This window comes from Schistocerca gregaria, chromosome X (genome assembly GCF_023897955.1).
Source record: "Schistocerca gregaria isolate iqSchGreg1 chromosome X, iqSchGreg1.2, whole genome shotgun sequence".
NCBI lineage: Eukaryota > Metazoa > Arthropoda > Insecta > Orthoptera > Acrididae > Schistocerca > Schistocerca gregaria.
Genome location: NC_064931.1, coordinates 125,581,656 through 125,607,771, shown reverse-complemented (window position 1 = coordinate 125,607,771; position 26,116 = coordinate 125,581,656). Strand labels below are relative to the sequence as shown.

At 40.2% G+C, this 26,116-nt stretch overlaps 1 protein-coding gene across 3 annotated transcripts in view; it reads right to left on the bottom strand.

Annotated features, from left to right (window-relative positions):
• Window positions 1-26,116, bottom strand: part of LOC126297837 (dymeclin) — a 167,154-nt gene that overhangs the window by 53,770 nt on the left and 87,268 nt on the right. For all 3 annotated transcript variants that reach the window (XM_049989089.1, XM_049989091.1, XM_049989090.1), the window contains exons 7-8: window positions 22,394-22,606; window positions 233-414 (exon numbers count right to left, since the gene is read on the bottom strand). In XM_049989089.1, the coding sequence (XP_049845046.1) occupies window positions 233-414; window positions 22,394-22,606 (395 nt within the window). The remainder of the gene's footprint in view (window positions 1-232; window positions 415-22,393; window positions 22,607-26,116) is intronic.

Below are 26,116 nucleotides of genomic sequence, written 5' to 3'. Positions count from 1 at the left end.
TGAGTTTCATGAGTGTGATCAGGGACACTTATGAGTTTCACAACAGAATCCTCTTTAAAAGTGTTAGTGGGAAGCAAATGAAGACAGAAATCTTCAAATATTAAGTTAAAAATTACAGCCTGACTATAAACAGAACTTACTGGTATCCAAATGGTACAGTATGCAATTACACATGACAATTATAATAATAAAAAATAATAATACTAATAATAAAGTACATTAATTTCCATACCAATTGTTCAATGTCAGAACATGCCAATATGTACGTCCGTACATGAGGATTCCTATGCACTAACAGATAAAGTAGTAGTGTTGTTTGATCACTACTGACAGCTGTGCTCAGTGTTTTATACAACTGGGACATATCAATCTTGAAAGTTGAAGCTGCTCTTGTAGGTGTGATTTCTACATTGCCTGCAACAACAAAAACTTTATTAGTCAAAATATAAATGTGACTTCCGGATTAGCTGAGTAACACCTCAACATTTTCAGTGATGATATAAGAAAGTTTAATCAGAATGTACACATTTAACTGCTCTAATCCGTTGTCTGTGATAATAATGAATTAAGTGTTTCATACTGTTTCCCTCGCATTTTAATTGCCGCAGAAAAATGTAACCATTTAATAGGGTACACTAAAGAAGCCGTATTGCTCACTTGTTTGATCTTAGGATAATAAAATCACAGTTGACAACATACAATTACAATCTGTAGTTTCCTCCCATTTGTAAACTAAATTGTTCCTTACTTTTATGTTATTTAACCATGACATTAACTTTGGTATAACTATTATTATTTATTTGCCACAAATTCAAAATATTTAATAGACATAAAAGAAACCTCTGAGGCATATATAAATCTTATTTATATTACAACAAACAATCTGGTATTTATTAATACAAAAAATAAATAAAACACTAATTGAGCTGAAATATTAACTACTAGGAAACCACAGAGAATGGAGGAAAAAAGAAACAAAAGAGGGTTTTCCTTTTTGAAATAACAATTTCTCCATCTAGGAGAAAAAAAGTTGCACACCAGTGGAAATCTCACTGCAGCTATAAACTGGATCATGTGTAAAACTCTCTCTCTCTCTCTCTCTCTCTCTCTCTCTCTCTCTCTCTGGGGTGAAAAGGGATGGAGGGGGAGATTATATCCTTTAGCATATTCTCTTCACTTTATAGGCCTTCAGCTCAAATGTTACAGACATACACTGAGGTAGTGAAAGTCTTGGGATAGCAACACGCACACACACAGATCGTAGTAGTATTGCTTACACATGATATAAAAGTGCAGGGCATTAGTAGAGCTGTCATTTGTACTCACACGATTCACGTGAACAAGTCTCCGATGTGATTATAGCCGCACGATGGGAATTAACAGGCTTTGAATGTGGAAAGGTAATAGGAAGTAGGTGCATGGGACAGGCAATTTCAAAAATTGTTGGAGAATTCAATACACCGATGTCAACAGTACCAAGAGTGTGCCAAGAATACCATATTTAAGGCATTACCTCTCACCGTGGACAATGCAGTGGCCAAAGGCCTTCACTTAAGAAGCTGGTGTAGAATTCTCAGTGTTAACAGACAAGCAACACTGCATGAAATAACTGCAGAAATTAATGTGGTAGGCATGACGAACATATTGTTATGACAGTGTGGCAAGATATGGTGTTAATGGCCTACGGCAGCAGATGACCGATGCGAGTGCCTTTGCTAACAGCACGTCACTTGCAGTACCTCTCCTGGGCTTGTGACCACATCGTTTGGACCCTAGATGGCTGTAAAACTGTGGCCTGGTCAGATGAGTTCCAATTTCAGTTTGTAAGAAGAGCTGATGGTAGGGTTTGAGTGTAGCACAGAGCCCATGAAGCCAAGGACCTAAGAGTGTCCACAAGGCACTGTGCAAGCTAGTTGTGGCTCCATTATGACATTGGCTCCATTTGCTTAAAATGGACTGGGTCCTTTTGTCCAACTTAAGGAATCACTGACTGGAAATGGTTATATTAGGCTACACTACTAAGCAGATTCAAAAGGATGTAGGCTGCAGTAAGTACTGGGAGATGAAGAAGCTTGCACAGGATAGAGTAGCATGGAGAGCTGCATCAAACCAGTCTCAGGACTGAAGACGACGACAACAACAACAACAGGCTACTTGGAGACCATTTGCAGCCGCTCATTGATTTTGTGTTCCCAAACAATGGTGGAATTTTTTTGGACAACAATGTTCCATGTCACCAGGCAGCAATTGTTCGCATTTGGTTCAAAGAACATTTTGGACAATTCACGTGAATGATATGGCCACTGTGATTGCCTGATATGAATCGCATTGAACAGTAATGGTACATAATTGCGAGGTCAGTTTGTACACAAAATCCTGCAGTGGCAACACTTTCGCAATTACAGATGGCTATAGAGACATCAAGGTTCAGTATTTCTGTAAGGGATCTCTGAAGACTTCTTGAGCCCATGTCATGTCAAGTTGCTACACTACACTGGACAAAAGAAGGTCCGACACAATATTAGGAGGTATCCCACAACTATTTTCACCTTTGTTCATTTTCTCTACAAGGCTCATATAAATTTTAATCACATCTCTACTATTTCAGCAATGAAAAATGTAATTGTCATAAGTAATGTTGAGGATGAACTAATACTGAATTATGGTACTGCACAAGGGTTAAGCATTATTTATATGTATTGTGACTGTCCAGTCACATTAATGTGACCACCTGCTGAAATCCTAAATAACCACCTTTTGCAGTGGGGACTGCTGCGAGACAAGCAGGAAGGGAGTCAGTGACATTCTGAAAGGTAATAACAGTAATGTCGGGTGATGCTGCCCCCAGTGCTGTGGCCAGCTGCACTAGGTTTTCTGGTTGAGGATCCATGGTTGTGATCAGCCCGAATGAGGCGGTCCCACAGATTCTTGATTGGGTTAAAATCTGAAGAGCTTGGCGGACAAGGGAATACAGTACACTCATCCTGGTGTTCTTCAAACCATGCACGTACACTAAAAGCTGTATGACACACGGCACTGTCCTGATGGTAGTAGATGCTATCATGCTGAAGAAAACCTAACTGTATGTAGAGGTGGACTTGGTCCCTGAGGATAGATGTATACTTGTGTTGATTCACTGTGCCTTCCAGGCTGATGAGATCGCCCAAAGACTGCTAGGAAAATATTCCCCAGACTATAACAGTCCCTTCTTGTTCGCTTTCCGACATTTCACACAGTACTTGTCAACAGTCATCTGCCCAAAGGAGCATAAAATATGATTCATCTGAAAAGGTCACCTGTTGTCACCCAGTGGACATCCAGTTGTGTGCAAATTCCAGCCTGAATCGCTGATGAACAACAGTCAGCATGGGTGCATGAACCAAGGCACCTGCTGCAGAGGCCCATACAGAGCAATATGTGCTAAACGGTCATTGAGGTACACTTTGGTGGCCACTTGGTTCATCTGAATGATCAGGCTGTGACGCTACAAGTGCTGAGAGCAGTAGTATTAGTGTAAATGAATGGCGCGAGATGGCAGGAGTGACTGGAGACAGGCAAGGAGAGCCATCTAGCGGCCTAAAGGTGAACATTACTGCAAGCCTTACTATACAACCAGTATCCCCCTAGTAAATATTCCTAAACCGTTCAAGGAATATAGATAATAATTGAATGAATAAAAAAAGATAATTAATATGCACTGATGGTAAAAGAATGTATGAAAGTAAATAGGATATAAGCAAAAGTATGAGTTAATTTTACGAGAGTAGCAAGGTGGGGATTCACCCAGGTAACCAAAATGGAACAGCCTAGCTGGGCGTGGGAAGAAAGAACAATGAGCAGTCGAGTCATGAGGTAGCAAGGCATCGGATGTATCGCACGCAAGAAGGCCAAGACTTATTACTAAGTGCACTAAAAGTTATTATATTAATAATGCGATGACTAGTGCAACTGCGCATGACCACGTAATTGGAATCCTCGCTTTGGTATGTCAATACAACTACTAAGAGGAAATTTTTTAAGTGCATTATTTTGGCCAAGTTCGTTCAAATAAGACACTACCAGCAACGTGTTGTGATCACAAGTGTGAATCTGCACCTTATAACGAAGACCAACAAAAGTAATCATTTTCAAGTGTAATAATATTGTGCTATGATGAATAGTTTATATTAAATCAGTGTTAACATCAAAGTGCATTACCAGTGAATTGTATCAATAGTTAAGCTGTTTCCTCTATCACATGATACATGGCTTTTGTATGAGTCATGGTTTCAACAAAATAACAACAGAAGCATGGTCAGTCTTACTGAGGCTGAAAATTTCTATTTAAATATTTACACCAAGTTATAACTGTGGAATTCAATGAGCAGTTTAGAGCAGAAGACAACAAAAGGTTCTGTAATTGCAAGTTTCAGAATACTACACTGTGGGTGCAAAACTATTGAGAAGTGTAACGACCAGAAACCTTAAGGTGGTTAAAAATGTAGTATTAAAGATAATTGCTTTGATTAAAACAAAGAAAGGTCACCACATCATAGTAGATGTGTCAGTAATTAGTGAAAAGATATTTGTAGATTAGTATGTGAAATTTTCAGGTACTATTTATTGTAACAGTGTATGTGAAATGTAACCAATATGATGTGTGATGTATTAAGAGAAGCTAGGGTCCTTGCTGAAGAAAATTCGAGTGTGTGAACTAGACCCCTGGTTAAGGAAAGGTTAATTAAAGTAGCGTACCTCAAATCGAGTCAATCCTATAGTTTACTGTGTGAAGTATTGCAGATTATTCCCCACTCTTAAAAGTTTACTAATATAAACATAGTGTGAAGGTTGTAAACTCCAGGCACCAAGATACGGGTCATTGTGTGCAATCTGTCGTGCCCGTGTGCAATCGCGCCATACAAAATCCAATGATCGGGTTATCACTAGTAATATTACCATTAATCAAGGGGAGTGCAGCGACCACCACAAGCCACTCAACAGTTGCACATCTATTCACCATTACACATCGCTGCAGCTGTTGTTTGTCTCTGTTATCTATGACCTATGGTGCACCACAGATGTCTCAGCAGCAGTTTTGGATAGCACCATTTTGCTGTGCATGGCATACTCTAACCACAGTGACACGTGAACAGTTTACAGACTAAGTTTTTTTTGGAAATTCTTCCAACCCTGGCCACAAAACCAATGACCGTGATCTTTTGGACATCTGATAAATCACTCTGTTTATGCATTACAACAATGAATGTGATGTTTTTGGAGTCCTCCAACCTGACATGCTTTATATACACTCCACTGCTAGTGCTGCCACCTACGGTTCATAAGTAGTTGCTGCATGTTGATGTTGAACATAGGAGGTTGTCACCTTAATGTGACTGGACTGTGTATGTTTGTTACAACTCAGTCCCACTTTGCAGCACTTCTGTTTGTTTCAGAATTGCTTTAGGTAAATCATTAAAATTATCACTTTCTTACACTGTCTACACAGAGAATGATTTGATCATCTGTTATGGAAGCAAGTTTCACATATCTATACATATTATTAAATTAAACTCACCCACCAAGGTTTTCTTTCTGTACGTGGAGGCTAACCACTGGAACGATTGTAGGAATTTGACCCTGTTTTCATTAATAGAAATACTGATTCATGAGGAAGGCTCAGGTATGTAATTTATCATCACTATGTCATGCAAAGTCAGGCCAGGATGCTAGAATATTACTGAATCAAAAGTATCCAGATACTGACCAAGAAGAGATGTGTGTACTACTCTTTCTTGTTGAATGTTGCAGTCAGGGCATTTAGTTAAAAAGCAACTAAACATGCCCTCAGGAAACATTGAAATGTCAGTTGTTTGCACGTAACCGAACTCAATAATCCTCAATTGGTGCTGTGAAATTTACCATACTGTCAGGTTGTGGATAAAATGTCACCACCGTTCATTTAAAGTGGTGCCTACTTCCACTGTTATTTTTGCTTTAAGAAGCTAGATTTACCATAATCATTTGTTTTCATCTAAATTAATGTGATGTGTAATTTCTACTAAACAAAATATAGTCTATTAGACAATATAGATCATAAGTGTAATTTAATATTCAACATAATGTCAAAAAATAACGGATGTCAACAAATCTACAACATCAAGATCATAAGCATTTTGACTTCTGGAGACTTTCATGACTGAAAATCAATTTTAGCAATTCAGCAATCTTTCAACAGACAACTGCACAGACTCTCATTTTGAGGACACAATAATAAGCATCCCTGGTACAGATATACAACTAAACGAGTTGAAAGTAAGTAATACGTCAGACATGGAGGAATCCCAGTTAGGGTTTACAAAGAGTACTCTACAGTATTGGTCCCTTACTTAGCTTGCACTTATCAAAAATCTCTTGCCCCATGCACAGTCCCAAGTGACTGGAATGAGCCGCAGGTGACTCCCATAAATAAGAAGGGTAAAAGAACAGACCCGTAAAATTACCGACCAACACCATTAACATCAGTCTGCTGCAGTATCCTTGAACATACTCTCAGTTTGAGTATGATGAATTTCCTTGAGAGGGAAGAGCTTCTGTCTACAAATCAGAACAGTTTCTGAAAGCACCATTTGAGTGGAATGCAGCTTGTCGTTTTCTCACATGAAATAATCCATGGTCTGCAGGAAGGGCAGCATACAGATTCCATATTCGTAGCTTTCCATGACACATATGATACGGTGCCACACTGCCGACTTAACAAAGGTACAAGCATATAGAATAGGTTCCCAGGTACATGAGTGGTTGAAAGATGTCTCAGGTAACAGGGCCCAGAATGTCGTCTTAGACAGTGAGTGTTCATCAGAGACAAAGGTATCATCAGAAGTGCCCCCAGGGAAGTGTGATAGGACTGCTGTTATTTTCTATATACATAAATGATCTGGTAGATAGGGTAAGCAGCTGTCTGCTGATAATGCTATGGTGTATGGTTGTCAATGAGTGAGTGTAGGATGATACAATATGACTTACACAAAATTTCTAGTTGGTGTGATGCATGGCAGCTACCTCTAAATGTAGAAAAATATAAGTTAACGCAGATGAGCAGGTAAAGCAATCCCATAATGGTCGAGCACAACATTAGTCGTGTGCTTCTGGACACAGTCACACTGATTAAATATTTTGGCATAATGTTGCAAAACAATATGAAGGGTTGTAGTAGGGAAGGTGAATGTTCGACTTCAGTTTATTAGGAGAATTTTAGAGAAGTGTGTTTCATCTCTAAAGGAAACCGCTATGACCCATTGTTGAGTGTTGTTTGCGAGCTTGGGATCTGCACCAAGTCAGATTGAAGGAAATCATTGAACCAATTCAGAGGCAAGCTGTTACATTTGTTAACAGTAGGTTAGAACAACATGCAAGTATTACATGGATGCTTCGGCAACTCAAATGGGAACCACTGGAGGAAAGGCAACATTCTTTTTGAGGAGCACTATTGAGAAAGTTTAGAGAACTAGTATTTGAGGCTGACTGGACGATTCTACTGGCATCAACAGACATTTTGCATAATGATAATTGAGATAAGGGCTTATATGGACACATACAGACAGTCATTTTTCCCTCGCTCTATTTGCAAGTGGAACAGGAAAGGAAATGACTAGTGGTGGCACAGGGTGCCCTCCGCTATGCATCATACATTGACTTGTAGGGTGTGTATTTAAATGTAGATTCACGAATTGGAAAAAATGTCATGAAACATACCTAACATACACAACAGTGAGATTCCTTAGTTGGCAAGTTACAATATTATCTGTTTTCGTGAGGTATTGAGGTTGTGATCATTTTACGTGTAAATGTCATGGTAGAGGGATTGTTTGACTGCTTATTTGTTGTAAATCCCAGAAAAATGTTTCAAAATGAGACCCACATGAAACTACAACAGAAAATTCATGCAGGTATTCAAAACTATCTGAACACACAATAGTGCATCATTATTTTTTGAAAGCTGCAAATCATGTGCTTAATAATGATTTAACCCTTCTGTTTTCTTTGAGTCAATATGACCCAAAGGAGATTTTTCTTCCATTACATTTTTGTAATTAAACACTAACACTCTAAACTCAATGACTTCATTTTTCTTTACATTCTACATATCTTGAGGCTCTCCCCCTTGTTATAGCATAATTTGTTACAACTTAGAGTACATGATCTGCACGTTTAAAAAAATTCTCAACTTGTACAAATATCAGTATTCCTATGTGCACGAGATCCATTCATAATGGTGTTTTATAACAATACAAGTCTTTGCTTGTTCATTGTTGAAATTTCTTTAAGTACACTACAATGCAAGTTGCTTATTATGTTCAAATTATCAAAGCATTATCACTACCTGTAATGTTTCGCCAACTGTTTGTGCAGACTCAGTTCATGTAGCTTGATCTGCATCTAACATAGTAATTTCTGTGTGGCTATCACAACTAAATGATTTTTCCCCCTGAGAAACAGTTGGAAGTATTAGTAAATGCATCTGACTGTGAGGAGAATATGTCTGAAGATGAAAATCACACAATTAATGACAGAATTCATCCTGCATTTGAATCAGAAGACACTTCGGAGAATGATACATGGCAACATGCAAGTGGCTCAGTCAAATGACGAAAATATCATGTGGACCTTAGAACCTTTTCCACAAACTAGAAGAGCACCAAGTGAAAGTGGTATAAACCTGACTCCTTGTCTAATATGGTATGAGATATTCAAAGTGCTATAAAATCCTCTTTTCAAGCTCTTATGAATGATTGTATTCAGAGTATTGTTGTCAGAATGACTAATACTGAGGGTCAAAACGTTTATGGTGACAGCTTAAAAGATTTAGGTCAAATAACACTTGAAGCCTACATGAGTTGGTGTTACTGGCTGGTGTGTATAATTCATATGGTGAAGCAACAAAGAGTCTATGAGATCTAGCTGCATGGACGTAATGATCTCCAAATCTTTGATCACAGTACACTCAACGTTATTGTAACACTGTACTCCTTCCTCATGTGTGTCTTAAGTGGTACATTCTGCCCTGACTTTTTATGGAAGACAATGTGTGACTGCATCGAACAGTGCATGTGACGACATTCTCAGAACAATATATTTGGCATATGGACTTGCCTGTTCATTCCTTCAACTTAAATCCAATGTGGGGTGCATTGTGAAGACGTACTGCAGTATGTAAACACGCACCAACAATCGTCTAGCAGTTGTCATCCATGCTAGTGGAGGAAAGGGACACCCAACCACAAGAACTCCTTACCAATCTTGTGACCAGCATGGGAGCACAATGCATAGCATACATTGCCATCTGTGGTGATCACACACCCTATTAATAACCATGTCCCATCTTTTGTAATTTCCAGGGGACCACCACAAATTACATCTCTGCTGATCAATCACGGATATGGGACAGCGGCTAGTCAGAAATTTACCAATGAAATATAACCAAACAGCTGTACATTTTCAGATGATGTTATTTTATTTACACAACCAGTTTTGGCGCCTCATTAATGCCATCTTCAGGCCCCTATGCACTTCCCTTATAGAGAATAGGAAGTATCAATGTACGCACAACAAGAGCCATCAATACCTGGATTCTGTAAATTTTTTGTGGACTGTGTAATTCGAAAACTGGACAAGTCAAGTCAAGTCTTCGAGGTACACACTCCACAAAAAAAAAATTGATGGAATCCAGGTACCGATGGCTCCAGTTATGCGTGCATCAATGTATCTAATTCTCTATGCATAGAGGGCATAGGGGCCTGAAGATGGCATTCATCAAGATGCTGAAACTGGTCATGTAAATAAACTTACAACTTCTGAAAACATACAACTGTCTGCTGCTTTTTTTCTGTAAATATAATGAATTGTGGTCACTTCAGTGTTATTGTTATCTCTGAATGAAAGTGTCATTTCCGTCCATTTCACTGCGTGTTTTTTTTTTTTTTCAGTTATCTTTTGTAATATACTGTGTCAGTTATTTCTATGAATGATCTAAGTTTTTTCAAGCTATGTTACTTGGCAATGATACACTATGTGAAAGTTACTTTCATCCTTAAATTTTGCACACCAGTGTACTTTTGAATCTATATAATCCTGGCACAAATGTAACTGCAGATGAGCAAACAGAACCCAAATTTAAAATTATAGTACCTTTTAATAACTTTCGATGGGAAAGGAGCAGGGTTAAATAATAGAACACAGTACCAATTACATTTTTTCACACATAGAACAACACATTTCAAGAATTTATTCTCAGTTTCAAGTGCAACTATATACGTTGTATTGTACATGACGTCTGCTTGTGTGTTGGAGTGTTTCTCTTGATGATGATGAAAGAAGTTCATTTTTAGCACTGTTTTTGTAATTTAAATCGTAAAACTACTATGACAATTAGAAGGCTTGTATTTCTGACAAACACTAAGGATTTGTGAACGATTTTAAAGCTAAATGGTGCATAAGTTTGTAGTGTTTCTGTTTCACATATTGGTATTCTGGGTTTTGTGTATCAATTGCCTTTCTCTCTCTCTCTCTCTCTCTCTCTCTCTCTCTCTCTCTCTCTCTCTCTCTCTCTCTCTCTCTTAGTTCACTGCTATTTGAGCTTACATATTGCCATCTGGATCTGGAGATAGTGAGTGGAGCTGTGGATGCTAGGAAATGGAGTGCCAATTGGAGAAATTGTAACATTTATGACATACTCTTCTGTTTGAGTTCAGTAGAGGTGTGGCAGTGGCAGAGGCAACCAGAAAAATTTGTGCCATATGTGGGGATAATGCCAATGCACAGAGCATGACAAGAAAATGGTTTTCTCATTTTAAGGAGGATCATTTTGACATTAGTGACTCTCCACGATAGGAAAGCTTTCGGGGTTTGATGAAGATCGTTTAAACACATTAAACCATGATGATCCACATCAGCATACTTGAGAACTGGCAATGTGATGAAATGTGATCATTCCACCATCATGCGACATTTGCATGCAATGGGGAAGGTTAAAAAGTCAGGTTATGGGTACCGCATGCTCTAAGTCAAAATCACAGAACTCAGCGAGTGGCCGGCTTGTCCGTTATGAATTGGCTTGTGAACAACACCGACCATTCTTATCCTGTATAGTTACTGGTGATGAGAAATGGTCTTTATGCTAACATAATGAAAACAAAGGTACGGTTGACCCCAAACAAAGCAGCAACTTGCTATTTAAAGATCTGCCCATATTCATAAAAAGATAATGTTATGCATCTGATAGCATGTGAACCACTGTCAAATGGGAACCACGACGACAGTGGGGTGGGCCCTCACGCTGAGGAGATGACCATGAGCCAGTCGGGTATGGCTGATGCAATTCTGGCAAAGGGTGGTAGACTCCTTGCGAGAGGCCTGCATGGAGGACCTAAACAGATTAGTAGTCTCCCTTATCACCCATAGTCTGTTTGGTGACATCAAACTCAGTCATTCTGTATTTCAGATTCTTAACACTTGATGGCATAATAATGATCAGAGGCCTGTTTCCATAACACCGATATCAAGAGTCAGTTAACTGGTAGCCAGTTTGGCCAGGCTATCAGTAAGTTCATTCCCCAGGATCCCAAAGTGGCCTGGGGTCCAGACGGTAACACTGTTTGAGGGCATACAGGGAATCCTGGATAGCAATGGTCAAAGGATGGTGAGGATAACACTGGTAAAAGATTAGGAGGAGATTACTGTCCGACATCGTGTTGACAGTGTGGGGATTATAAATGGAGTAGAAACTCACATTGAGGAAGGATAGGGCAGGAAACTGGTTGTGTCCTTTCGAAAGAACCATCCTGGCATTTGCCTTAAGCAATTTAGGAAAATCACAGAAAACCCAAATCAGGATGGCCAGATGCAGGTTTGAACCGTTGTCCTCCACAATGCAAGTCCAAAAACTGGTAGAGAGCTTGAAAACTGCTCTGCAGATGACAAAGGAATCACTGGTGCAGGAACGGATATTCTCAAAATCATGAGAGAGGGCTACCAACACTGCAGTGAAAATACTGCAACCATCTGGCAAGGAACACAGTTCAGTATGTCCCACGTGTGGATAAACAAAGCCAACGTGACCAGCAACCATCGAGCCGTCAGTATAGAGTACCTCTGAGCCCCAGAATGTGCCAAGGATGAACAAAAATTTGTGGCGAAGGGCCTCGGGAGGGATCGAGTCTTTGGACCTTGCGATAGGTCAAGACAAAACTGTGGCCAAGGGATGCACCACAGAGGTCTTTGTGAGTGGGCCCAGGGGAGAGGTGGAAGGGGAAACAACTGGAGTTCAGAGAGGAGGGACCAGACATGGATTGCAATCATAATCCCTGATCTGGGCCACCATTGAGGGAGATGGATTTCTGTGTTTGGAGAGAGGAGATGGTAGTTCGGATGCTTCGGGAAACTGCAAACATGGGTTGCATAATCAACAAGCTGTTGTTGGCACCTGGTCCACAAAGAAGGGAATGCAGATTCCACGAGTAAACTGTTCATAGTGCCAGTTCAAAAGGCTCCCATTTCAGGCTGAACCCTGCAGTGGTGTATTGGATCCAGTATCTACAATGCTGAGGGCAATGCAGAACCATATGACAGACTCCCATTATCAAGATGGGATTGTATCAGGGCTTTGTGAAGTTGCAGAAGGGTAGTGTGAGCTGCATCCCAGCTGGTATTACTTAGGTAGCGAAGTGTGTAAAGGTTCAGCCAGCATTTTCGCTTAAGCTGATGAAGATGGAGAATACGCATCAACCAAGAATCGAAGACCAGTCCTAAAAAGTGATAAGTCTCCATCATACTGAAAAGCTGGTCATTGACATACAGTTACGGTTGTTGGTGAACGATATGTTGTCAACAGAATTTCTCAACGTGAATTTTGGCAGCTGAAAACAAAGCCATGGATGAGGACTCATGCCTGTCCCTTTTATAAGGTATCTTGTTGTCGACTTTCAGTGACACCCACACTAGAGGTGCAACAGTAGAAGTGAAAGTATTTAGCATACAAGGAGGGTAATACTGAGGACCCCACAGCTGCTGCTATACCAGAGACACTCAGTACAGAGCCTTGCTGAGCCCCATTTTCTTGGATACTGGTGGTACTGTGGGAAGTACCAACTTGCACCCAGAATGCATGTTGAGAAATTCTGGTTAATAACTGGGAGCGTACCATGGAGACCCCACTCATTTAACATAGCAAGGATGTGGCATCACCATGTGGTGTCATAAACCTTTTGCAGCTCAAAGGAGATGGCTATGAGATGTTGACGTCGAGCAAAAGCTGTTCGGATGGCAGACCCCAACACTCAACGAGCCAACACAGTAGCCCACTCACCATGCGTTCAAGAAACTTACAGAGAACAGTTGTTAGAATTACTGGGCGATAACTGTCCATCTCTAGAGGTTGCTAACCTGGTTTCAGTACTGGTACAATGATGCTTTCTTGCCATTGTGATGGGAACTCAACCTCACTCCAGACACCATTAAAGATGGCAAGGACATGATGCTGATAATCCACCAGCAGGCAGCGCCTGTGACTAGGCAGGGGATGCTGTTTTGATCAAAACTGACCCACTTTTCATTTTTGAGATGGCTGTCACTTCCTCAAACTTGTCTTCTAAGTTCTCCACAAAGAATAAGAGCTTTGTGGCCAAGACAGTATCACCATCAGTCCTTGTGCAAAATCAAGTACTGCAGGGAGTATTGCTCTGCTTGCCACTTAGCCATACGTTCCTCCCACGGGATAGCCAGGGAAGCGAATCTTTCAGGGTCTTATCTCTCTGCATTAAAAAAGGACTGCCTTTTCATAGAGACTGCTAGTGTCATATGGTCACTAGTGGGAGATAATTTCATCTGCTTCTTTTGCGCCTCATCCACAATGGTGCCACCCACTCTGAACGGGGGCTCTCCCCATGGGCACCACCCAGCCTCACCAACGGCTACCTGGCCGGTAATCCACTGCTCAGTCCCCGAGCCCCAGTCACAACAGGTACATACTCCTTGGCATATACGGAGAGTTTTCAGTTCAAGCACCAACAATGTGATCCCTGCATGAGCAGCAGGGCTACCACCTTGCAGGTGCTTTATGAGCTCCCCCACACCAGGATGGCTACTGAGCTGGGTTTTGGGTATATTGCCTTAAAAACAGGAAGGAAGCAAAGATGAAAAGGCACAAAAGTGGAGCATACACTGCATTGGACATTCTTCCCTGCACAATCCACACTTATAAAGAATTATGAAAATTGTTGGCAGGTCAAATCCAACAATGGGGACCTTGTGTTCAATGAAAAGTTGCAGAAAATGCTGGAAGGGGAAACCTGAGCCCCTGTCATAAACCAGGTCCAAGCAAGGTCTGTACCAAGAAAATCAACTGATGAAGAGGCAGAGGGGGAAGGGATTGTGGAAGTATAACCTTGCAGCATGGAAAGGAAGTAATGCAAAAGGCTGGGGCCCCATGGTAGCCAAGCACATATTCACAAAAGAGTTATGAGCCGCATGGGGTGTGGTATAAATGGCTGATGGTCTGTGCCTGAAGTTTTCCTAAGTGGCTGGTCATCAAAGTGTTATGTTTTGAAACAGTCAAACGCACCATGATTTAAGAAATTAATTGCACATTCTCACACATTACACAATTCATCTTGTGTAAAAGGAAATTTACTTTGAAAGTAATGCTTCTCAAACCACCATTTGCAATATTTTCCAAGGACCTATGACAAATGTAAACAGTTGAGATGTCGTACTCATTGAAAGAAGTTTTTTGTTATGAAGTATTGCATAGTCTTTGTTACATTTTTCTGTTGGCAGAAATTTGTGTGCGCACTGTGTTTTGTTGGTGTAAATAGTGCATTTTATTTGCAACTAAAGCTTTAGTTTGGTGTTATTCTCATGTTTATGTTTTACTGTTGCAGTATTATTTTGCAGTAGCAGGCTAAAGCGAAATTCTCTGTTAGAGTATATGTTCACACCAGTCAAAAATACAGGAATTTAATGGGAAACTAAAATAACTAAAAATTCCCAGAATCCCAAAAATTTCCCATGTATTTCCTGGACGAAAAAATTCCTAAGTTTCTTTTCTGGACTTCCAGCTTGACCTGGGGCATATACACCCTGTAGAACAATGACCAAGAAGACTGCATGAAGTGATGCTACACCACGATAACACTCACCCCCATTCTGCATAATTGACAAAAAACTCTATACAGGAGTTGGGCTGGGAAGTCATTCTGCACACAGCTTATTCACTTTATCTTACACCCACAGATTTTTCCTCTTTCTGTTTTCTATAGAACAATCTCAAAGGAACTTGCTTTCTGGATGAAAATCTGCTCCAAACATAACTTGACAATTTTTTCACCTCAAAACCACAATTTTTACAGCTACAGAATCGAAAAGTTACCCCAGTGTTGACAGACTATGGTAAATGGGAACATATTATTTATGACTGATGTGTCTTATGTGTAGTATTTATCTAAATAATCAGCAACCAGATGCATAAAAGACATCTAATTTCTTAACTGGTTTCAGGCACTTATTGCACTTCTTCAGAATCTTTTAACTATTACATTATTTTCAAGTATGAACAATAAGATGCATGCACCACCTTGCTGTGGCCACGTGGCTCTAGTATCATGTTCATACACTCACTATGAACCACATGACCACAGCAGTAGGTTGCATGCATCTTATTGTTGACACTCACAAATACTGTGATAGTTATAACTTTCTGAGCCAACGGCCTTGCTGCAGTGGTAAAACTGATTTCCGTCAGATCATCGAAGTTAAGCGCTGATAGGCTGGGCTAGCACTTGGATGGGTGACCATCCTGTCTGCTGAGCACTGTTGGCAAGCAGGGTGCACTCAGCCCTGGTGAGGCAAAACCGAGAAGCTACTTGATTGAGAAGTATCGGCTCTGGTCTCATAAGCTGACATACGGCCGGAAGACTGGTGTGCTGACCACATGTTCCTCCATATCCGCATTCAGTGATGCCCGTGGGCTGAGGATGAAACAGTGGCCGATCGGTACCATTGAGCCTTCATGGTGTGTTCAGGTGCAAGGGTTTTTTTCTTAAATAACTTTCTGAAGAAGGGCACTAAGTGCCAGAAACTGATTAAAAATTAAATTTCTTTTATGCATCTGGTTGATGATTATTTTTACACACAGCAACCATAGCTGAAGATGGATAAAACACTAACACCCAGTACTGACAGAAAGTATCTGTTTGTTTACCGTTGTGAATAAGATGATTTTTAAAGTGGAATTTTACATGCCCATTCGACAGAGCAGCCCAGAGTAGTCTAGGGCAATACTTGTTTTATCAATATGTATTAAAGGGACAGTAAAACTAAGAATACAAAGTACTGTAGCAACGACAGCACCACCTTGTTCCACACTGACAACTACCGCCATGCATGCAGTGCTACAGAGTCACTGCTGAATTGCTGTTTATTCTCCATCTCTTACTGTCCATGTTAATACATATTGATAAAACAAATATCAGACTAGATTAATTTGGGAGTGCTCTGTCAAATGGGCATGTAAAATGTAAACTTAAAAATAATTTTGTTTGTAATGGAAAACAAATTGACACTTTCTCATTGACTCTGGGTGTCACATAGAAGGCATTTTAATGTCAGAAAGAACATGGTACTATCTTAAACCACAAGAATGTTTGTAAGACCTTATATAACACAAGCAGTATTTATTTTTTGTTTATAATACTACAACAACAGCTTATGGCACTATTAAGTTCTATATTGGTCAAATTAAGCATGACAACATTGTTGCACCACTATTTGGAACTCCGTAGTGTGTTTGGTTTTTGCTGTGCCACTAAGAGACAGATCACCTTTTACCACATTGCCTAAATATCTTGGAAAAGAGTTGGAAATTTATCTTACAACCTAAAGTTAAAGAACAAGGCATGAATTTAAGACTAACTGAGGAACAATTTACCATATTTTTGCACTTCAACAAATAATGGAAAAATTTTGGACAAAAAGAAAAGACCCAATAATAGTGTTCCCAGATTATCAGAATGCTTATAACATTTTATTAAGGTATAACATACGGGGCTACTTGGAAATACAGATTGTCCTCAACTCTGCAACTACAAAAATTAGGATGCTGTATGGCAACTGTGGGATCAGTGTACAAATAGGAGATGCAAAATTGATGTGATTAAGAACAAAGGTAGGTGTGCAATAGGGCAGTTCCATTACTCTTTGGCACACTCATGTATAATATAATAAAGGACATCAAAGAAGGGGAAAGGAAAGACCTAATGTTATTGGAATTGCATATGATGCCTGAATTTGGGAGGAAACCAACATGGATGTTTAGAAGAAGTAGAATCTGAGGTACACCAAGTTCAAAGAATTCAAGTTAACTGTGTGCAAAAACAAGACACTGTCAATGTGAATTACTGGAGTACCCACTCCGCAAAACCTATTTTTGGATGGAGAATGTGAAAGGCAAGTGATGGGAGTGCCTATCTAGAGGTTCTGAACATGGTAACCAAATGATCTAAATTCTTCGATCTAGTATGAAGACTTGTTGTGGACAATGACATTCCTGTGAAAGATAAGCAACCCTTGTTCAAAACTTTCCTAGTGTCCATCATGTCCTATAGTCTGTAGAGCTGAGTCCTAACATAGAGACATGAAAGTTAACTACAAGCTTGTTAAATGAAATTCCTTAGGTCTGCTTTACAAAAGACTGGGAGAGACAAGATCAGAATCTAGTACATAAGGAAAGACCTGCAAGTAGAAGTAACCATGAAGGAAAAGCTGAATCAGCAAAACTGAAGTGGTTTGGTCATATGAAATGGAGACAGGCTAACTGATTTCCCTTTAGTACTTGGAAAGGAACATGTCATGATGAACATCGTGTTGGACATCCAAGAAAGAGGTTGCTGAACCAAACAAATAAAGCCCCTGAAAGAGAAGGGGTCACATGGGCTGTTGTGTTGAGGGAGAAAGTCTGCCGAGACAAAAATAGGTAGAGGCAAATCATCCAAAAATATCCAACTCGGCTTGCTGTATGGACCCCCTTATGACAGTGAAGGTGATGGTGATGGTGCTGGTGGTTGGGTTTAATAAGAAAACAATGTTTGAGGGAACCATAAAACTTCACAAATTTCAACAGACATCTGATAGTGGTTTTAGAACTGAGGGATCAGTAAATATAAACCTAAATGAAGTTTCATGTGAACATCCACAGGAACCATATTTGTCCAGCTAATTGGGCAGCTGTATACGAGCACGGGCAGCCGACTAATCCCAAGACATTGGCACCAAGACATTGGCACCAAGACATTGGCACCAAGACATTGGCACCAAGACATTGGCACCAAGACATTGGCACCAAGACATTGGCACCAAGACATTGGCACCAAGACATTGGCATGTGTCCACTGCACACAACCAAGTTAGCCACATAGGGATGGCTGATGGATAGATCCCAGTGAAGCTGAATTGGTCCGACGTAGTTGGTGCAAGCAAGTACCTGCGTATGTTTCACACTTAATTATCAATGATCGACTTGGAGAAGTCTTGTAATGAGAACAGGTCACTGTGAAATAAGCAAGACAAGAGACATCACCACCATGACTTACACAGGAAACTATGGTTAAAAGTTGCAGAGGACATGAGTGTGGAAGCTAAGTGGAATTACTGACCATAACAAAGCAAAAACATAATACTGTGTGATCAGATTTATTGAATATTAGCTACATGCCCATGCTTTGCAACAAAAGTTAAAGAAGGGCTTTTGCATACTGTCACTTTTTATGGCTCCATTCCTCAATTGGTAAAAACTGAATCCTTATAGGATGACTGTCAATAAATTCATTTTTGTCAACCAAGAATTCAAATATAAATGAAATCTATCAAAATAAGCAAAGCTATTCCATTATGATTTTCATACACAACGTAAAGTCAGTACATCTGTATATCCCAGCCAAGTAAATTCAATGGTACTTTGTATTCATAAAGATAACATTGCAGCACTCAATTTTGCCACTGACATAAATGTCTGAAAATACTTTTGTCACTGACGTAAAAAAAAAAAAAAACTAATAGCGCAATCTAGTGGTTCTTTGGTATAGTAGTATACCATTCAAACTACCAAGCTGAATAGCCTCCTACAACTTTAAATTAATTTTTGTAATCCAATGTTCATCAAATAAAGCCTTCATGTTGCCCCAAGCTGAGCTCAAGTACCCGTGAAAACCCCATGAAAATTAGGCAAGTAGTTTTGGAGATTAGCGTGTTCAGACAGACACAACCATTCTACAGTTTTATTATTAGTATAGATGTGGCAAGTGACATATAGTGTGCAATCAATAAAACTGTTTAAAAAAAATATAGAAACTCTATTTAAAAGCAAAAATGTAACTAGTATTCTCTAAAGTACTCAAACAGTTTGCATTCTTCCCTGAGCACAAAAAATGCCATAAAATTTATCTCTGATGGAATCACTGCACTTACAGTGTGTAATTAGTTGAGTGTGTTAGTTTCTAAATGAATGCAGTTTCTGGTTCTTCACCCTCCTTGTCAAATATAATGATGTATCACCCACATACACATTTGAGTATAATGGCAGCATTGTCATGCTTATCAATTTTAACACTCTGTTACAGCAATCTCCATTAACTGTTCACTATTCCAAATGCACACTGTGTCACTTGTCTAGTCTTAAAAAGACACATATTGAAAGTAGTTGCATAGATCTCAGTTTAGCCACTGGGAATGGTCTCAGCAGGTAAGTCTTCATTTCATGGGATCTGCCACCTCTTGATTTCTCTTTTATGCTCATGTACGTGATACAGTTCTTGACAAAGAAACATTTCTCACCAGGATACCTGCAGTGTCTGAAGAAGTTTTTCGGGTGCCTGGCATACTTGGAAGAGAGAGTCAACGTTTTCTGTGAAACTTATGCCTGAGCTGACTGCGGTAGTTGCCATTTTGAATGCTATATGTAATGTACAACATTGTTGAGTAAACAATACATCATCTTCGCTGAAGTTAAGGTGTGTGCGCTTGGGTCGCACTTGTTGTTCCTGACATTTCAAAGCTTTCACTTTCTCAGGATTTTACTTCAAAGTAGTTGTAAAATGACAGGGGAGGGGGGGGGGGGGGGGAGGAGGAGGAGGAGGAGGAGATTGTACTGACAAAGATTTTAATGTAATCTGCCAACAGATAGTGTAGTGGCATAGCTACGAGGGTGCCATCCGCGTCTACCCTTTAACAGAGAATGCTGAAGCCAGAAGGCTCCGTATGGTGCAAACATGTGAAATAAGCAGGCAACCATGCAATGGAGACACACTCGTGCTTTCTACAGCCAACTGAGCAAGTTTGAAACAGGGTCAAATTGCAGGTTTCCGAGCTGGCGGGATGGTCCTTTTGGAGAATTGCCAAATAAGTTGGACATGCTGCGTGAATTGTGTGACAGTGCTAGTATCAGGATCACATGAACAGTCTCACACCTATAGACAAGGTTCTGGATGTCCACACAGCACAGATGCCCACCAGGATCGTTGTATTGTAAGGGCACTAGTGGCAGATCATACAGCTACCACAGCACACAAAAGAGGGCTTGTGAGCCCAGATGTGTCAACATGAATTGTTGCGAATCAGTTATTTGCAGTGGGACTACGGGCAAGCACACCTCTAGCCTAACTTCCACTTAATCCACAGTATCAATGTGCATGGCTTTATTGGTCCTATCACAGGATCACTTGGAGGATGGAATGGTGCACCATGGCCTTTAGCAATGACAGCAGATTCTGCCTGCACACAAGTGATGGCTGTTGAGGCATACACCACAGGTCTGGTGACTGCTGTCTCGTAGAGTGCATTTGTCGAAGACACACTGATCCCACCCATGCATGATGGTCTGGGGTACAATAAGCTACAACTCTCGTTCAACTTTAGTATTTCTGAATGGGGCATTAACCAGCTTCAGTACATGTAGAATGTTGTTGGACACGTTCTTGCAACAGGAAGGTGGTGTGTTTTTCCAACAGGATAATGCTCACCCATACACTGTCTGTGAAACTCAATGTGCTCTGCAACGTGTTCAGAAACTTCCCTGACCAGCACAATCTCTGGATTTGTCTCCAATAGATTACATGTGGAATATGATGGGATGAAAAGTGACTTGTGCAACTTGTGAACCAACAACTCTTACAAAACTATGTGAACAGGTTGAACAGGCGTGGCATAAAGTATCCCAGGATTGTATACACCACCTGTACGATCGACTGGATGCTAGAGTCAGCACCTTCATTGCCACCTGTGGAGGCAACACACATACTTATATTGGTTTTTCAGTGTGCTTCGATACCTGGTACCATAGAACTACTTGTCCTACTGTTCTCTAAATGTAATCATTTCATGTACTCCATATGTACTGTTGCAACAATAAATTTTAATCTCTGAAAAGGTGAACTAATTTTTCTCCCAGTTGTGTATTTAGAATTCTCTATCAGCTCTCTCAATTTGTGCAATCTTCTGAATCACTTTGTAGTAGTGATAAGGACAACATAAAAATGTATGAACTGTCAATAAAAAAATTACACAGTGAGAGGGGTTATGTTCAACACGAAGAGTCCACACTGAACATAGTACTAGTAACCACTACATACACTAGTAGATGGAAGTTGTTAGAAGCAGGGACCATGGAATACGCTGCAGTATTGGACAGTACTGTGAAATAGCAATAATTATGTTAAACTATAGGCAAATCGTGAGATGATATGCTTACCCAACAGAATGGGGTTATTATCTGTTGAGTAGTGAAATAAAAATAAATGATTGACTGTGATTTAAATCCTACAGCTCATAAGGGCCATTAACGAGTTATAGGTAAAGGTGTGTAACATGTACATCAGCAATTGTATATAGTCTTCTAACATTAAAATGAAGTAATGTGACTATGACACCACTAAATGTTGGTTTCCTGCATTCATAATTAAATGGCAACTGGAACTGAAGTATTGGGTATATCGGGAAAACTAATTTACGGAATATTATAGTCTGTGTTGTTACAATGGGATAATAATTGTGCCAATTTGAAGCCAGAATAGTTACAAACTGAACAAAAAAAAAAAAAAAAAACGTTATTTAGCCAGAACTAAATTTAATGCACTGTACTATATACCAGCTGAGTGTACTTAGAAGGTCTGCTACATAGTCTAGGATGTACAGCACAAATCACTCTTCAATTTCAATTTGAAGATGACCAGTCATCAGGCTCACCTACAACTACACATACTATCCCGAACTTTACATTATTATTGTCACATGAAATTCTTACAACTGAATACCACTCACAAAGGAGGCAAGTTCACAAGTCATGCAACAGATATTAGTATAGCTCATTTCTTACCTTCCGAGTTGCTGAATGAAAATAAGGCTTGGCGGTAGGGATTATGAAGATTTTTATCACTAGTGCAGTGATTGGCTAACACAAGAATGAGCAGCACAGACTGATTTGCTAAAGGTGCTCCAACATCAGCTTGTTTAGCTACTGCTGTCTCAGCATTTTCACTGCTGGATGATGCCCGTGACAGACCCCAGGTAATCATATTCCACAATTCAGCTGCAAGATAAGAAAAAACGTATTAAATAGTTTGATTCATCATAGCCATATTCTGTTCTAAAATGTTACTTCATTACATTTATACTGCAATGGAAAACTCAAGTTACAAAATAATTATGAGGATAGATCACTACTAACTAAATGAAGTAGTTTTTGTGCAGTAGATATATGCAAATGCACAATGTGCACTGAACCACTGACTCCCAGCATTATGGGCCAACTATGCAAGCTGAGCCAACCCAACCCACTGTGCTGAGGGGCAGAGGAGGTGGAAGTGGGGGTGGGAGGGAGGGAGGGAGGGAGGGAGGGAGGGAGGGAGGGAGGGAGGGAGGGAGATAGGGAAGAGAGAGAGAGAGAGAGAGAGAGAGAGAGAGAGAGAGAGAGAGAGAGAGAGAGAGAGAGAGAGACTGGATGTTTATTAACTATCTGACCAATTACTTTCTCGAGTAGCTCATCTGCTGATCAGCCTTTTTCAAGTGCCCATCTACAGGTCAACATCTCCTAGGTCTAAATCTCCACTATTCCGTGATGAATTTTTACCATTATATACAGGGTGTTTCATAAAGATTGTCAATTTCAGAAGACTCCATCTTATACACAAATGTTTTGGGATGAATTTTAACACACACACACACACAAACATCGAAACTACATGTCTACCTTGGTACCAGTTGTAAGTTGCAGGTTCATGTGGTTGCTCCAAGGGGGTCTCCTGGCATAGTTAGTTTGCTCATTCACTGCCCACAGTGTGTTTAGCCGAAACGAATGGTGCACCATGATTTTTGCACCTCCTACAATGTAAGAATTGTATGGATCTTGCATTGCAACACTGGTCTGCAAGATTGCATTATTTCACAGTAGAATTAATTTTTTGGGGGCAGTTGTGAACATCATTTTCCATGTGACTCCCCTCCCAATAACTTTGGGAGAACTACAAAAACCAGTGAATGCAGCTGTTCAATACATGCTCAGAAAAGCATGGCATTAGCTTGACGACCATCTGGATGTTTGATGTGCACGATGAACATTTCTGAATGGCAAATGAAAACTTTGTAGTTTGGCATGTAAGTTAAAATTCACCCGACATTTCCATCTTCATTCGTGCAGAAGGTATATTACAGACTATAAAATGCACCATCTTCTTCGAAATTAATATAAAAATGTCCATATGCCTGATGCCGTGGGAAACCTATATCTATCTGCTAACACTGGATTCAGCTGGCAGCAGCAGTGCACCAATGCGATAAACATGAGTTGCAGTGATTCATTAGCTTGCTAACACCGTCTCCCTTCCACCCTGCCATCACAAACCCAGAACACTGTCTAGCCTATGATGAGTCATTGCAGTCTCAAGTGCCAGTGGACTTAAATTGAAAGTGATATATTTTTGGTAACACTACAATATTTTTGTTAGCATCTAGTTTCATAGTGGAAACAAAATAAAATGTATTCATATGATGTGGGCTATAAATTGAAAGTAGTGGCATATGCATAAAATGGAAACAGGCATGATGAGCAGCATTTTGGCCCTCCACCACCAGAAAAAAACCCATTAGCAATTGGCAGGCTAGTAAAGAAGAACTGAAAAAAAATGAGGAAGACTAAATTTGCAAATAGAGAACTGAATCAGAGGCTGAGATGGTTCTGCGACCGTGTGGGCTGCAGATTCCTCGACTTCCGCCATAGGGTGGTGGGGTTTCGGGTTCCGCTGGATAGGTCAGGAGTCCACTACACGCAGCAAGCGGCTACACGGGTATCAGGGGTTGTGTGGCGTGGGCTGGGCGGTTTTTTAGGTTAGATGGCCTCGGGCAAGTACAGAAAGGGCAACAGCCTCAAAGGGTGCGGGGCAAAGTCAGGACATGCGGGGACCAAGCAGCAATCGGTATTGTAATTGTAAACTGTCGAAGCTGCATTGGTAAAGTAATGGAACTTCAAGTGCTGATAGAAAGCACCGAAGCTGAAATCGTTAGGTACAGAAAGCTGGCTAAAGCCAAAGATAAATTCTGCCAAAATTTTTGCAAAGGTGCAGACGGTGTTTAGAAAGGATAGATTGCATGCGACCGGTGGTGGCGTGTTTGTCGCTGTTAGTAGTAGTTTATCCTGTAGTGAAGTAGAAGTGGATAGTTCCTGTGAATTATTATGGGTGGAGGTTACACTCAACAACCAAGCTAGGTTAATAATTGGTTCCTTTTACCGACCTCCCGACTCAGCAGCATTAGTGGCAGAACAACTGAGAGAAAATTTGGAATACATTTCACATAAATTTTCTCAGCATGTTATAGTCTTAGGTGGAGACTTCAATTTACCAGGTATAGACTGGGACACTCAGATGTTTAGGACAGGTGGTAGGGACAGAGCATCGAGTGACATTATACTGAGATCACTATCCGAAAATTACCTCGAGCAATTAAACAGAGAACCGACTCGTGGAGATAACATCTTGGACCTACTGATAACAAACAGACCCGAACTTTTCAACTCTGTAAGCACAGAAAAGGGAATCAGTGATCATAAGGCCATTGCAGCATCCCTGAATATGGAAATTAATAGGAATATAAAAAAAGGGAGGAAGGTTTATCTGTTTAGCAAGAGTAATAGAAGGCAGATTTCAGACTACCCAACAGATCAAAACGAAAATTTCTGTTCCGACACTGACAATATTGAGTGTTTATGGAAAAAGTTCAAGGCAATCGTAAAATACGTTTTAGAGAGGTACGTGCCAAGTAAAACTGTGAGGGACGGGAAAAACCCACCGTGATTCAACAACAACGTTAGGAAACTACTGCGAAAGCAAAGAGACCTTCACTCCAAGTTTAAACGCAGCCAAAACCTCTCATACAAACAGAAGCTAAACGATGTCAAAGTTAGCGTAAGGAGGGCTATGCGTGAAGCGTTCAGTGAATTCGAAAGTAAAATTCTGTGTATCTACTTGACAGAAAATCCTAGGAAGTTCTGGTCTTACGTTAAATCACTAAGTGGCTCGAAACAGCATATCCAGACACTCCGGGATGATGATGGCATTGAAATAAAGGATGACACGCATAAAGCTGAAATACTAAACACCTTTTTCCAAAGCTGTTTCACAGAGAGAGACCGCACTGCAGTTCCTTCTCTGAATCCTCGTATTAATGAAAAAATGGCTGACATCGAAATAAGTGTCGAAGAAATAGAAAAGCAACTGAAATCACTCAACAGAGGAAAGTCCACTGGACCTGACGGGATACCAATTCGATTCTACACAGAGTACGCGAAAGTACTTGCCCCCCTTCTAACAGCCATGTACCGCAAGTCTCTGGAGGAGCGGAAGGTTCCAAATGATTGGAAAAGAGCACAGATAGTCCCAGTATTCAAGAAGGGTCGTCGAGCAGATGTGCAAAACTATAGACCTATATCTCCGACGTCGATCTGTTGTAGAATTTTAGAACTTGTTTTTTGCTCGAGTATCATGTCGTTTCTGGAAACCCAGAATCTACTCTGTAGAAATCAACATGGATTTCGGAAACAGCGATA